The sequence below is a fragment of the Setaria italica genome, chromosome V (genome assembly GCF_000263155.2).
Source record: "Setaria italica strain Yugu1 chromosome V, Setaria_italica_v2.0, whole genome shotgun sequence".
Lineage (NCBI taxonomy): Eukaryota > Viridiplantae > Streptophyta > Magnoliopsida > Poales > Poaceae > Setaria > Setaria italica.
Window position 1 is genome coordinate 14890068 of NC_028454.1, and position 15719 is coordinate 14905786.

The following is a 15719-nucleotide window of genomic DNA, read 5'->3' on the forward strand; positions in this document are numbered from 1 at the left end:
TCTCCATTGCTTGTTGAATTCATCTCCATTGCAAATGATGCCTGCCATTCATGTTTAATCTGTTATCATCCTGTGTCAACATTGTATCAACCAGTTATCTGATGTTGTGCCATTTCAAATTGTTGTCAACCTATTATAGTATTGTCAACTTCTTTTTTGGTCAATGATACTTTGTTTTATCTCTATACTGTCTACTTTCTTTCTAAGTATATGTCATTTGCCAATGATGCTATATGTTACATTAACCTATTATCATTCTGTGTCAACCTGTCATCAACCTATGTCAACATTGTTATCAACCTGTTATCTAATGTTGTGCCATTTCAAATTGTTGTCAACCTGTTATAGTATTGTGAACTTCTTTTTGGCCAATGATACTTTGTTTTCCCTCTTTACTCTCCAGATATGTCTTGGTATGTGGTAACTGTTGGCTACCAAACTGGAGTTTTCTCCAGCTAGGAGGCTTGCCATGATCAAGTTAATGGCTTCAAGGGAGCGTGCTACAAAAAAATACAAGACAAAAGAAGAAGCCATGGTAGCATTTTATGGTGCAAAATTTGAAGCAAAAGATAGTAATCTTAGTTCAAATAGGAGATGCAAGATGTCATGATGTTATTAGAGGCTGTAGTAATCTTAGTTCAAGCTATAATAATTGTGGTTTTACTTTCAAAATGTATGTAATGTTAGGCTTCTGACAAACTGATATTTGACTCCATGGATTTGTTGGTGGTAACTTCACCCTATGCATTCAAGAGGTGACTGTAACATGGTGCATTCGGCCAACCAAACAAACTCATCTTGCATCTCCTATTTTAATTCTCTATGCTTCATGCAACCAATCACTATCTCCTTGTGACTTGGCTGGAATGGAGCAAGCAACCAAACATGAGGCATTTGCACCCGCAGGGCCTGGCTCCGGCCGTCCTGGCTCCCTGGTGCGAGCCTGGCTTGCTGAGGAAGACAACCAATTAGGCCCTTGGTAAATTTGTCAACTGCCACGAAGATGTGGGTGTATCTGCCCGAGGTGGTTTTGAAAGGGCTGACCATATCAAGCCCCCAGCATACGAAGGGCCAGGATGGTGGGATGGTATATAGGGCCCGTGCTGAGAGGTGCTGTTGCTTGGAGAAAAATTGGCACCCTTTACACCTCTAGATGAGCTCTTTTGTGTCGACGATAGCAGTTCGCTAGTAAAAACCAGAGCGGAATGATTTCCCAACCAGATTGCCCGAGGTGGCATTGTTCCCGCACAAACCTTAGTAAATTTCCTGAAGGAGTTTGAGGCCTTCATTGTGGAGGATGCACTTCATCAGGATGCCGGTACATGCGGCTTTCCTGTACAATTCCTTGCTGATCACAACGTAGTTGGTGCTGTGTCGTGCAAGTTTTTCGTGCTTGGCTTAATCCTCGGGAGACATGTTGTCGGTGATAAATGCAATGAAAGGTGCGCGCTAGTCTTCCTCTGCCTCGATCATCAAAACGTCAGCGGACACTGGTTCGGCCTGAGGCTGAGCGTTGCAGTCAAGTTGGTCTAGGTCCAAGATCTTGATGGAGGGTTTTCGCAAATCCTGGATGAACACGCCGACCAGGACTCGGGCACGTTTCGAGCTAAGCTTGGATAGGATGTCAGCGGTGATGTTGTGTTCCCTAGGGACATGATGGAACTCGAGGCCGTCGAAGTGAGCCTCGAGTTTGCGGACCTTAGCACAGTAGGCGTCCATGGTTTCCTTGGTGCATTCCCAGGACCTTTTGACCCGCTTGATGACAACCTTGGAGTCGCTGAATGCGAGAATGTTCTTAATGCCGAGCGAGGCGACAATGCGGAGCCCGTGTATGAGGGCCTCATACTCAGCGCCATTTTTGGTGGCCTTGTAATGTATCTGGATAACGTACTTGAGTTGTTCGCCTTTTGGGGATATGAAGAGGATCCCAGCGCTGGCCCCTTCAAGGTTGAGGCCGCCATCAAAGTACATCGTCCAGTGCTCCAGCCTCTCTAGAGAGAGCGGCTCTTGAATCTCAGTCCACTTAGCGATGAAGTCGCCCTGGATCTGGGACTTGATCACATGACATGGGCAGAAGTCAATGTCGAATTCCTTGAGTTCCACTAACCATTTGACTACTTGGCTATGAACGTCCTTGTTGTGCAGGATTTCACCGATTGGGTAAGAGGAAACCACTCAGATCTTGTGCGCTTGGAAGTAGTGACGTAGTTTGTGGGAGGTGATCAGGATTGCGTAGAGTAATTTTTGGACTTGCGTGTAGCGGATCTTGGAGTTGCTTAGGACCTCGCTATTGTAATTGACCAACCTTTGCACCATGTGGGTGTGGTTGGGTTCATCACGTTCTACAACTAGCACCATGCTCACGACGTGTGTTGTCACGGTCATCGCGGCAACGGTCGTCGTGGTCATCACGGCGGATTGTCGCGACGGTTGTCTTCCTTGCGGTAGTCATTCTGACGAGGTCGCTTATATTCCATTAGGGCATCAAGCTCTTTCTGGAGGACTGTGCAGTCCCGAAGATTGTGGCGTATGTCCTTGTGGAAGGGACACGGGGCGTTCAACATATCGTCAAACTCCTCCTAGAGGAAGGTTGTCTGCCTCACAGGGTTAGCTTCGGCAGCGATGACCTTAGGGGCCCTCTTCCGAGATCGGGAGGGATCTGGCTTGGACTGGTGCTGGTGGTCTTGGTGGGTCAGTGGTTCATAGTCATCGTTGTGGTGGTACTTGCTGTCCTAGAATTAGACATTCTCAGCCTCATCTGTGTCAGCGTGAAGGTTGATGATCTGCATCATGTGTCCGACCGTCTTGGGAGCAGCCTGGAACATGGTGCGGAACATCGAGCGGTTCTTGAGGCCAGTGTGGAAGTACCAAATGATGTCATAGTTTTCAACGCCTGCCAGCCTGTTGCGGTTGTCGAAGAAGCGGTTGACATACTCGCGGAGAGTTTCGTTCTTCCGCTGGCGGACTTAGGCGAGGTTTCCGTATTTCCAGGTTGGGTGTAAGTAGCCTGATAGTTCTGGGTGAAGGCTTTGGCGAGCTAACCTCAAGTGTCGATGCAGCCTCGTGGGAGGTTCTCGAGCCATAGGAGAGGTGCGCTTCCCATCACCACCGGGAAGTAGATGGCCATCTGGTCGTAGGTGCCGTTCGCAGCCTTAACCGCGGCACAGTACATCTTCAGCCAAAGCGTTGGGTTGGAATGACCATCATACTTCTCGTTGATGGCTGGCTGGAAGTTGGGTGGCCACTAGACAACCCTGAGGCAAGGGATGAACGCGGCGAACCCGTCGATGTACATGTCGTCGTCTTCCATGAGGCGATATTGTACTGGCGGGGTCCTGGGGTGTGCGCCGTTTTCATGATGGGGTGGATTGTAGGCATCGCCAGGGGCGCCGGAGCGACAGTCGTACTCGTCGCAGGGGTGCAACTCCTCCTCCCTATGGTTGCGGACCTCCCGCTCCATGTCGTGATTTGGCTGGTTGCCGACTCCTGGGGCACCGAAGTCGCGGTCATACTGGGTGCACCGGCGGAGCTCCGCCTCGTCCCCGCTCTCGATGAAGGTTGTTGAGCTTACCACGAAGGTCGTGGAGGTTGTCGCGGAGGTTGCAGTCAGGTTGCCGACCAAGCCGGCCGGGGCGTTCGCTGTCTCCTCGTCCATCGCGGTGACGGTTGTCGCAGTGGTGGTTATCTGGTCGGCGATCATCATCGTAAGGGTGGTGGTCGTTGCTTTGGGATTGGTCCACCTCCTCCTCCTAAATGGGTTCCATCCGACTTCCCCTGCGGAGATCATGATCAGCTCGGCTGCGATCGGATGTACTCTAGGTAGATCGGCTTCGTGAGCTCTAGGTAGATGTAGATCTGGAGTGCAATGATCGGCTTCTTGAGCATTCTAGGGCCTGGGCCCTTTCCTCGATCTGGGCATTGGCGATGCGGATGCGTGCCCGGATCTGCTGTAGTTGGTTCGAGTCTAGAAGATTTTCCAGGTCAGCAAAAATAGCCCCCAGGTTGGCCTAGGGTGTGGCTAAGAAATCATGACCGACTTGCTCGACGTTAGCTTGCAAATTACGAGCACGTAAGGGACTCCTGCGTTGACCTCCAACGTCGTCCTGGCCGCCATTGACGGCGCCGTTGGGTGCCGGCGGGACGGGCGGTGCGCCAGCCGCTGCAGGGGCGGCGGGTGGCTGATGAACGTGCTCGGCTCGTTCTTGTTGGCAGCACCTACCGCGGTCCCAGTTCCTCTCGTTGCGCCCTTCTTCTTGAGAGGAAGTTTCACCATTATGAGGAGTTTCGTCGGCGGACACAACGTAGACTTCCTGATCTTGTGACATACAACTTACATCATCACCCTCGTCGTAAGGGTTTAGGGTTAGGGCGAAGCGAGGGACCTGGAACTCACTACAGTCCGGAAATTGGGCGGGTTCGGGTGGGTCGTCAGATTGAATCTGGAAAGACTGCACGAGTTTTTCGAAAAATATGGCAGCCGAGTTCTTGATGCCAAAAGGGGTGCGGGGAGAACCCTACGCTGAGCTTCTGGGGTGTACTACCACCTCGGAGAGGTTGATGCACTTAGCAATGGTGTTGCTGATGCGATTGAGTCCCGCGATTAGATCGGAAGGTGTGGGTGGGCGGGTTGCCGCGAGGATGTGTAGGACCCTCTCTGAGAGAAAGAGAGAGATCGCCGACCTGCTGGGCAAGAGGCATGATGATTCTCGGGTGAAGACCTTGCTCTGTCGAAGCAGATCCGATGGAGGCCGAGTTGGCGGCGGACGCTGAGTCGACAAAGGAGGTGGTGGGGTTGGAGTCCACCGGCATGCTCCCGAAACGAAGCTGGATCGGATTGGCGAGGAAGTCCTTCATGCTTTCAGGGATGATGATGCCGGGATGGGATGCCATCGAGCTCATTGGGGAGGATCTCACGACCACCCCTACCTGGCGCGCCACCTGTCGGATTTAGTGACTGGGAGTCCATCATGTTGGGATACAAGGTAGGCTACGCTAGCGCAAAATAAAATTTTTCTACCACATAAACCAGGAAAACTGCCACATATGGATCACGGGATTTCCACTCAACGCACTAGTGCGGAAGATGTAGGATTGCGTCGGGGCAGCGAAGTCGATCAGCGTAGTCGAACACGTAGTCGATCACGTTGACGTCGAGCAGCTCCTCAGCAGCTCGTCCACGTGCAGCAAGATCGTCCTCGTGCCGCGGCTCGTCGGCGGCTCGTCGTGACTCATCAGCGGCTCGTCCAAGTGCTGTAGGTGCAACACCTCCAAGGTATCCACACGTGCAGAGACGAAGCGTCGCAAGCCGGACTGCTAGGTCCGCAAGTTGCAACAGGGTGAGGGCGTGGGAGGCGCGGCAGATGTGTTTTCGGCCAAAAGGATGAAACCCTAGGGCACCCCACCCCTCTATTTATAGAGGTTCCTGATGGGCCTCTGGGTCTGAGGCCCATTAGTACTTCTAAACCTGATCCAACTCGGATCATATCCGAATTGGGCTTCCAGCCCCTTAAGTGTGTGACCCTATGGGTTCGGATACGTATAGACATGGCCCGAGTACTCCTACTCGGTCCAATAGTCGGTAGAGGCCTCTAGCAAGATGTGCCAGCTCCTATACGCACACGAAGATCATATCAGACGAGTTGTCACAACATCATGTACATGCTATTCCCTTTGCCTCATGATATTTGGTCTAGCTTCAAGCCGACCGCTCTTTCTCGACCTTGTGATTCGGAATCCATTTGTAGGTTAACTCTTAACCGTACGTAGCATGGCCATGCATTTCCGGATCCGATCACTCGAGGGGCCCAGAGATGCCACTCTCAATCAGAGAGGGGCAAATCCCATCTTGATTGACCATGCCTCACAGCATGCTTCCTGACAAACCTGAAAGCTACCTTTTTAACTACCCTGTTATGGTGTAGCGTTTGATAGCCCCTAAGTAAGTTGATCCACATCTTGAGTACATGCGACAATCTTAGGTCTAAGGACAAAGCGTACATGTTGTGTAAAGAGAGAACTACTTCTCGCGTTGGGTCAGTCCTAGCACATGTCTCTACATATGCCTACATTATTAGTTTGACATATCCATGTTCATGACTTGTGAAACATAGTCATCAACTAATACATATACTAGTCTAATATTCATGTGTGTCCACACATGAACTCCGACTAGGGACAACTTTTAGAATAACCATACAAAGTAAAGAGTTCCACAAACAATTCACATAATTGCAGATCAATTCAAGTAGCCTTTAATGGATATTCAATGAACACAATATACAAATCATGGATACAATCATGGATATCATCATCTATATGATTGCCACTAGGGCATACCTCCAACACATCAGGGGGGTTACCCAGGTGGTAGATTTGTAGGTGGGGGAGATCGTAAGACCAAGAACTTGAATGGTAACACAGGGGCGCAAGGTTTAGACAGGTTCGGACCTCCGGAAAGTAATATCCTACGTCTTGTGTTCTGGTGGATTGTATTGCTGATCGCAGGTGCGAAGAGTTAACGTGCCCTCGGGGGCGCCCCTAGCCGCCTTATATAAGCTGACGACCTAGGGTTACAATCGGATAGAATTTAATCTTAGTCGGTTGTTACATGGAAAGCAATCTGAGTTGGCTTACAACAAATATCCCGTGATATCCACGTAGAATCTGTTCACCCGGCCTCCGGACTTGTGCTCCACGTATCTTCATGCCTTGGCCTGCCCGCACAGGGCCAATCAATATCGTGGTCGATGGGGACCCGTGGTACTCTTATTCCTTACTATATATGTAGATAAAGGGGGTGTTTGGATACACCTCACTAAAGTTTAGCACCTATCACATCGGATGTTTGGATGCTAATTAGAGATATTAAACATAAGCTAATTACAAAACTAATTGCACATATGGAGTCTAATTCGCGAGACGAATCTATTAAGCCTAATTAGTCCATGATTTGACAATGTGGTGCTACAGTAATCATTTACTAATATGGATTAATTAGGATTCGTCTCGCGAATTAACACGGGATTCTGCAGTTATTTTTATAATTAGCTCATGTTTAGTCCTCCTAATTAGTATCCGAACATCCGATATGACATTGCTAAAGTTTAGCACCTAGCATCCAAACACCCCCTAAGTATATATCTAGTTTCATAACAAAATCTATAAGGGCCTGTTCGGCTGGACTTATAAGCCGGCTGAAAAGCTGAAACGGCTGATTTATCGTGAGAGAAAAACATTGTTCGGTGGCTGATAAGCTGAAGCGGCTGTAAATCTAAAAATGACAAAACAACATTCACTCTCGAACGGAGAGAGTATATTGGATGTTCGTACCCAGAATTACAACAGGTTGTCTCCTCTGCTAGAACGATGGCTGGATTCAAGTTCACGGTGAACTTTTGCAGATAATGAGATAAAAGGGAACAAGGCTCCACGTCCGTCCGATCGAGATCAAATTTCTGAGTTCCTGAACTTTTTGCTCAATCGGCTGACGTATAGCATGACTCATCATATGATAGTTTTCGAGAAACATTCCGGTAGTAGGTCAGAGAGTCATACCGGCCATTCCCTCCTTGCATCCCTCAGAATCCCCAATTTTCTGTTTTTAGCTGCGGGGAGTCGATCGGAATTAGGCGGAGGCCGGGCCCACATGCAGCGCGCAGCTTCCCCAGCAGTTAATTGTCTTAATGACCCTTTCGTTCCTTCCACAACGCCAACCAAAACATACACAACACAAAGAGACAGAGAGATTCAGATCCACACATCCGCGTCCTCCTCCTCCACCTCGGTTTCCTCTCCCACCACCAACCCACCTCTAGATCCCGGCGATCTCCGCCGCCGCCCTCTCCTGGGAGGCGCGAGCGAGGCAGGCGTAGAGGCGTCAGGAGGAGGCGGCGGCGGGAGGCGCGGCGGGCGCCGAGGCGGGGAAGATGTTCCTGTGGGACTGGTTCTACGGGGTGCTGGCCTCGCTCGGCCTGTGGCAGAAGGAGGCCAAGATCCTCTTCCTCGGCCTCGACAACGCCGGCAAGACCACGCTGCTCCACATGCTCAAGGATGAGGTACGTCGCCGCCCGACCGCTCCCCCGATCTCGTCTCGTCTCGTCGACCCAGATCTGATCCGGCCCCCGATCGGATCCTGTCCATTTCTTGGTTCCCCTGGATCCGCCTGACCTGTGCCTGTCTCGATCGTTGCAGCGGTTGGTGCAGCACCAGCCGACGCAGCACCCCACGTCGGAGGAGCTCAGCATCGGCAAGATCAAGTTCAAGGCCTTCGACCTCGGCGGCCACCAGATCGCGCGCCGCGTCTGGAAGGATTACTACGCAAAGGTCGAGCTCGATTTTGTCCATCCTTTCTATACGCGTCGTTTTGGTCGGGCCAGATCTATGCTTTGCGTGCTGTGTTCGTCACTTTGGGCGCTGGTTGAAAACAACGTGTGTTTCGATTCCTTCTAGGTTAGAAATGCTGTCCTTTTCCTTTTTTGGCGATGTTGAAGGGACCCCGGAAATGGATGATTTGACGTAATTGAATTTTTGGTTTAGAAATTCTGAATCTACTAATTCGGGAAATTGAACAGTAGCTCCTATACGGAAATATATTCATCAGCCTTTGTCATTGAATTTCATGGGCCAATCGTGGTCCTTTGGGACATATGAGGAGGTGGTGTAAAATTGAAGATAAGAATTTGATAACCTTGTATGTGATGTGGGTCAATTTGCATAGAGATAAGATTAAGCACTAAAGAAGAGCTAATGTTTAGAAGATCATTTGCTGAAAGCTGCACGGTACTGTGTCCTTTTGTGATCACTCTTAAAGGTCCTTTGGTACACATTACCATTTTGGGAGCTGACTGCATCAACTATTGCTTTTCAATACACATAATACATTGCGTAGGTACTGTATTTCTTTCGATTCCTTTTATCTTTTTGCATGTGCAATGTTGACATTTATAGTTTGCTTTCTTGAGACACAAATATTTGCTTCACATTTTTCTACCGAAGATTTCAAGTTCTTTTGCCAAACAAATTAAAAATTATATTACCCATTTTAAACTTTTTAGCAAAAAATTCTGGCACTTTATAAAATAATCCAATTCGTTTGTGTAGTCAAAGCTTTTAGGTGCACATTAGACTTTTAGCCATTTGGTGCTGACTAACGAGTCATTCTGCAATACATTAGCATATACCTTTGCTTTGAGCTGGTAGCTTGTGTCATCTTGGTCTATCCTATAACAGTATTACATATGTTATTACTTATGTTTGTTTTACTATGCATGTTTATGGTCATGCCTCATTTCCCTGTAAGGAGGTGCCCAAATTTTGTTTGAATGGTTCATCCTCTCAAGCTTGCCAAATCATAATACAAACATATCTGCCTTTTAAATTGAATGTTGGGCAAAAATATGTGTTTTGGTATATAACTACTCCTTCCATCCCAAATTTGTTTTTTCCTAGGTACATAGCAAGCTATGTATCTAGCCATAACGAATATCTGATGTTATAATGTATTTTTGTATATCTTTGTTCTATGTGATGTCCTTATTCCTCATACCAAAATACGGAAGTTATGATTATCTGCATAGTTGTGATTAGCTAATTCATTTACTTGTGTTCATGCTTTTCCTCCATCTGGAGCAGCTATTCATATGCTTGCCTGATAAAAAAAAATTTCACATAACAGGTTGATGCTGTAGTATACCTGGTAGATGCATACGATAAGGAGCGATTTGCTGAATCAAAAAAGGAACTTGATGCTCTCCTGTCCGATGATTCCTTGGCCAATGTTCCATTCCTCATCCTTGGCAACAAGATTGATATCCCATATGCTGCCTCTGAAGAGGAGCTGCGGTATCACCTAGGCCTTAGCAACTTCACAACTGGGAAGGGCAAGGTCAACCTCGGTGACTCCAATGTCCGGCCTCTTGAAGTTTTCATGTGCAGTGTTGTCCGCAAGATGGGCTATGGTGACGGGTTCAAGTGGGTCTCCCAGTACATCAAGTAGGGTGCCTGCTGAGGCGCATGCTCAGCCCAGCGATTTTTTGCCTTGTCATTTGTTCTGGTTGGTTGTTCGTCACGACAATGATGATCATCGTGACGGTATCGTGGAGGGTATGAAGAGAAAAACAGCGCTTAACATTGGGAACATGTTGAATCTTTAGCCTCAAAAACAGTTTGTTATGTCGAACTCCTGAAATTCTTTTGCTTTTCCATAGGACGTTTACTAAGGACTTGATGGCGATGGATTATAAGATTATTGGTTTCTTAAATTATGTCTTTTGTTCATGGATTACTGCTCAAGAGTTGCTGTTACAATTTCGATGCATGTGTTGCTTCTTTTGATTAATGTTTTCCGTAGTCCTGATACTGAGCATTACTTGCCTTTCTCAAGAGAGTGATAGTGGTGCAACACATTTTTTGCAGTTCAATCTTGTGCGTGCGTCATTAAAAAAAATGGGTAAACATGGGACTGCGCGGTTTACTGTATGAAGCAACCCTAAAGAAATGCAGAGCCCGGATTTGAAGTTCCCATTTTTTACTGACTATGTGCGCGTACAAAGAAGTCGAATTTCTCAAATCAGGTGCCTTTTTTTTTAGCCAATCTTGTTTTGGAAAGAGCAATGCTTCTCTGAAGCTATGCTTGCAAGGCGGCCAGGCCGAAAAAGGCTATAATAATAATAATAATCTAGTTACGAAGTTCCCGCAAAAGAAAAAAAATTTGAATGTGAGTTTTAAATTCTGATTTTGGTCGTGATTCATGTTTGATGCAATTCCCTTCCCTTAGGGCATGGAATGAAGCTTGGAGAAGGACCAAGTGGTTGTGTGCAAAAATTTGCATATGTTTAAAAAACCTTTTTGCTGGAGATCATCTTATTTTCCTTATTTGCCTGCGGTTATCGATCACCTTGGTACCTGAGTCCGTGTGAAGAGTATAGCTAGAGCTAGGCGGCTGTCCCTTTCTGATTGTCAACCATCAAGCGGTGGGCGGGCAAAGAAAAAAAAAAGTTGCTTGGACGTGCGCACACCTGATTTCGTTGCTCTTTCAGTCCTTGCAGATTGTTTTTTCCTTTTTTTTTTTACAAGTCCTTATTCGCTCCTCTTGGTAGCCACCGCTCCCTCCGTCCTAAATTACTATTTATTTTGATTCTCTTAAACACATAATTTTTATCATGTATCTACACATAATATATATATACCAAAAAGATCAAAACAAATAGTAATCTGAGACGAGGGGAGTACAAGAGACTATACACTCTCACTTTACTTCAGGAAGACTGCAGTAATCTTGATTGAATGCGAGGATCGGAGTTACTCGGGCACCAGTCAACGGACCCTTCATCAAATGTATGAATAAAAACCTCCGATGCACTCGCTATGTAATCAGCTTGTCTACTATTCATGCTCATTCAGAGCAACAGTGAAACTAGATGCTCGTGATCTACACGACTACACCTGGATACCATTAACGCTAGCTAGCAAGAATCCTGACATGGGATGATGTCACCGCCCATCTCGCTTACAAAAGCACACATGCTACTCGCGTGGTTATAGCGAGCGAATCCTACTTAACTACTCGGTTTGACTCAACTCACACGCTACCAAGCAATTTCAGTAATCCCCCACTACTAGAATCCAATGGTTTTTCTAGAGTTTAAAATCCCGAGGGAAGGGAAAGTGCTTCCCTACGAATTTTATTGGGGAAAGCTTCTATGAAAAATTTCAAAAAGAAATAAATTGTGCCCTAGTGTTTTCCTAGGGAAAATTTTAATGGGAATTAACCCATCGCATTCTAGTTATTCTAGTAGTGACCAGAGCATTCTACTAATATATTCTTTAGCAAAAAGAGCAGCTCAATCCACACATCAACACATGTGAACTGTCTCATCTGTGTTGATAGATTGAATAAAAAACAAAGCTAAAACAGTCAAGCCATGGCACAGCCCGAAGGAAGCTCCACAAATGGTGGCTCGTTAGATAGCTACGCTGACTTTCAATCCGAACTCCAACAATAGAGGGGATGGCTGCATCCACAAGTCCTCTATACCAATTATAGGTTACAACCTCATTTCGCTTAGAGCGTTATACTCTTTGCATTGGGACAGCTTCCAGCTCACCGGATGACATCATCCTAATCGCCAACCCTAAGTGCGGAACTACTTGGTTGAAGGCTCTTGCTTTTGTGATCACTAAAATGCCATCACTATGGCTTCAATAACCACCTCCATTTCAATTGTAGATCGTTTTAGCTTTTCTAGATTCATAGATATTATTATGCATCTAGACATCTTTTTAAACCTATTTAAACAAGGACCTTTTTACCTTTTTATACAAGGACCTAACTTGCGTTGAGACACTCCCCTCACCAAGACTTATCGCTACTCACATGCCACTCTCATTGCTTCTGGAGTCCATGGAAGCCCATGGCTGACACATTATTGTGAGTATATTTGTCGAGATGTTAAAGATATCTTTGTGTCGCAGTGGCTCTTTTGGAATAGAACATACAAGGAGCATACTGGACATTTAACATGTTTTGTGAGGGTTTCTTGTCCTATGGGCATTTCTAGGATCATTGCGAGTATTGGAAATAGAGCACCGCAAAGCCCGTAAAGTTCTTAAAGTACGAAGAGATGATGATAATGGCATAACATGTGAGGTCAGTTAAGAGGCTTGCAGTGTTCCTAGAGTTTCCCATTCACCAAACAGGAGTAAGATAGTGGTGGTTCTTGAATCTTTTGCTTCTTTGAGAACTTGTTGCTTGTAGGCTAACAAAACTTGTTTGAAAGGGCAACTTTGTCATTGAAAAATCCATGTTCTTTAGGGAACCGACGGGGAGAAAGCTAGATTGTCATCATGGAAGAGAAACTCAAGGGATCTGGTCTTATCTTTTGATATATACATGTATTCTCCTTATCTTGCATGTTAGTTTGAATATCATATAGATGCTATGTACTGTATCCAAGAAAAAACACAATTCTATGACAAATGTATAGGAGAAAAACGTCCAATTTGAAGGCTATTAAAAGGATTAATATCCAATTCTAGCATTTCTATCTTTCAAATTATGAGAAATTTTTTATTTTCTTTTACTGGCACATCGATACGAATAAATGTAGTTGCAACCCATAAAATTTTCCATAGAGGACTGGTGGCCAAAATTGGGCCATGCCCGGGCTGGGCTCAGGCTTCGCCCGGGCTTTTGTGCTTCAAGAAAGTATAAAGCAGATGCCCGATGGTACTTGGAATCCAGGAGACCGTCCGCGCGTCGCCTTCGCCGCTGTCTGATCCCGAATCAGTCAAGGCACGCTCCACCGCCGTGGCGGCCGCCTCGCCGGCCACGCCACCGCCACCGCCAGCCCAGCCCTCGCCCCCGCCTCCGCGACCGCGACGCATCTGAGAGACTGGGAGCCCAGAGCTGCGACTTGCGAGCCGGCTGCCGCGGTTCGTGCCATTCCCCCTCTTGCCCTCCGAATTCGAACTCCTCTCCCCGCCCTGCTCCCCTCACCGCCTTCCCTCCCCTCCCACCCCCGCGCTCCCCACCCCCCCGCGCGCGCCGTCCGCCGTACCACCGGCCTCCGCAGGGGATGCAGAACCCCGCCACGCCCGCCCCAGCGGCGGCCCCGTCCAAGGGCAAGTCGTCGGCGCAGAACCCTAGCGGGCACCACGCCGCGACGCCCGGCCCATCGGGGACGCCGTCCAAGGGCAAGTCGGCGGCGGCGCAGGCCGCGGCCGCGGGCCAGGCTTCGTCCTCCCACCACCACGCCGCTGGGGGCGCCGACGCGTCCGCCACCACCCTCAAGCGCAAGCGCGGCGTCTTCCAGAAAGACCGTACGTGGCCGTTTATAATCCCCTGTTTGGCTAATTTTAGCCTTTGTTCTGTCTTTTGGGCATTCAAATTCAGTTTCGGCTCATTCTCATTTTGTGTGTTTGCAATTTTTGTTGACGTTCTTGCAGTGCAGCACATGATGTACGGATTTGGGGACGATCCAAATGTGAGTTCACTGAACTGTTATCTGTTTAGTTCTTTAACTTGTTCATCCAAGGATATGCTGTGGACTGTGATGCTGTTAGTATAGTATAGAGCAAGAATTTAGATTGCAACTGATGATAAAAGGCAGTATGCTGTAGTGATGATAATCTGCATGGAACCTTCAATTCACAATGCTAATATATGATGATTTAAATAGCTTCCATGTAATTAGTAAGAGGCACATCGTTTTTCCTTAAAAAAAAATTAAAATCTGCTTTGCTCATATGTGGTGTTCTTGACTTTGCAGCCACTTCCCGAAACCGTTGCACTTGTGGAGGACATTGTTGTGGAATATGTCACTGATCTGGTAAGCTTATTTTGTGTTTCTGTCTTCTGTGCTATGTCTGCGATGCTATGCTCACTAATTGTAAGGCTATGTTGATGGAAGGAAAAAATGATTGATGCTTTGCATCTATGACCCTGTTTTTTATTATTCTGTATTATGAAATGTTATTCCTGTTTCAACATTTATGTTTATTACCTTCTTGAACTCCATGCTCTGGTGTCCTAAGACGACAGACCATGCTTATAGAAGCTTCCAGATGTCATTACGGGCTAGTATGCTTTTTGAGATCTTTTTTGTGGTATGCATATGCAGCATGCCCATTTTTGTATATATTTAGAAGTCAGTGTGTAGCTGCGTATCGAGTTTTGACTCTGTGCTGCGCCCATTGTCCAATGCCTCTTTATGCCACATTATATCTTTCATTACAAGACTTTGGTAATTGCTGTTATTTGTGCATTGCTTTAGATTGGAATTTATACTAGACATGAATTTGTTCACATCAAGTAGTTGGCATCAGGGCTTTGTCAAATGATTCAGAACTTTTATCATGAGTTCGTACTGATTACAGAGTGAAAATTTATCTGTCACATGAGACTCTGATTTGTCCATTTGGTTACTTTCTGGACATGCATTATGTTTATTCATGCATGATTTGGAATTATGAAAATTATGTGCTGTTTGGTTAACAGCCATGCCTTTCCCCATCTGCCATCCACACTCCGCACTCCATTTTGAGCAAATTGATGTGCTTCAAATATATACTGGTGTGCACTATCAGGGAATGTGGTTGGAAATATCAATTATGTAGTAGATGATTACTGTGTGCAAGTATTCCTGCGACTCGGTAGATGGACAAAATCACAGACACATCTGGCATGTACAGTAGTTTACTATTGTCTGCAGCTTCATCATTCGGTGGATTCATAATGTACCTTTTCCCAGGTGCACAAGGCACAGAATGTTGCATCAAAGAGGGGGAAGCTCTTGACAGAGGATTTTCTTTACCTTATACGCAAGGTACATTTTCTGAACTCCACATTTGATTACCTTGCTTATTTGCAGTGCAGCTCACACTTTTGTGCTGGCATTTAGGATATGCGGAAACTGCACCGAGCTACTGAACTACTCTCCATGAATGAAGAGCTCAAGCAAGCAAGGAAAGCTTTTGACGTTGATGAAGAGACGCTTGCCACAAATGCCGTATGATATCTTCGCAGAAGCCTCAGAAACCATCATACGATCTGCATTAGTTTTCCATCCAGTTGTTTCTGCTGAAAGGAATCAATAATGTTGGTTTTTGAGGGCTTTCCTTGTACTGACAAGAATATTGCATCATTCCTGTTGCCAATACTTAACACTTGATACGTACTGACAACAGTTCACCTGTGCGTTCCCATGTTTAAACTTCAGAAA

The 15719-nt window shown here is 46.7% G+C and overlaps 2 protein-coding genes across 2 annotated transcripts; both read left to right on the forward strand.

Annotated features, from left to right (window-relative positions):
• Positions 1-7693: 7693 nt before the first annotated feature.
• Positions 7694-10290, forward strand: LOC101769633 (GTP-binding protein SAR1A). Its single transcript, XM_012846552.2, has 3 exons — positions 7694-8054; positions 8191-8322; positions 9674-10290. The coding sequence occupies exons 1-3, from the start codon at positions 7926-7928 to the stop codon at positions 9992-9994; spliced, it is 582 nt and encodes a 193-aa protein (XP_012702006.1). The 5' UTR covers positions 7694-7925; the 3' UTR covers positions 9995-10290.
• A 2954-nt stretch (positions 10291-13244) lies between these two features.
• On the forward strand, positions 13245-15710 carry LOC101770036 (transcription initiation factor TFIID subunit 13). Its single transcript, XM_004968637.2, has 5 exons — positions 13245-13818; positions 13945-13982; positions 14268-14327; positions 15249-15323; positions 15399-15710. Exons 1-5 carry the CDS (start codon positions 13575-13577, stop codon positions 15510-15512), a joined length of 531 nt encoding a protein of 176 aa, XP_004968694.1. The 5' UTR covers positions 13245-13574; the 3' UTR covers positions 15513-15710.
• Positions 15711-15719: the final 9 nt, after the last annotated feature.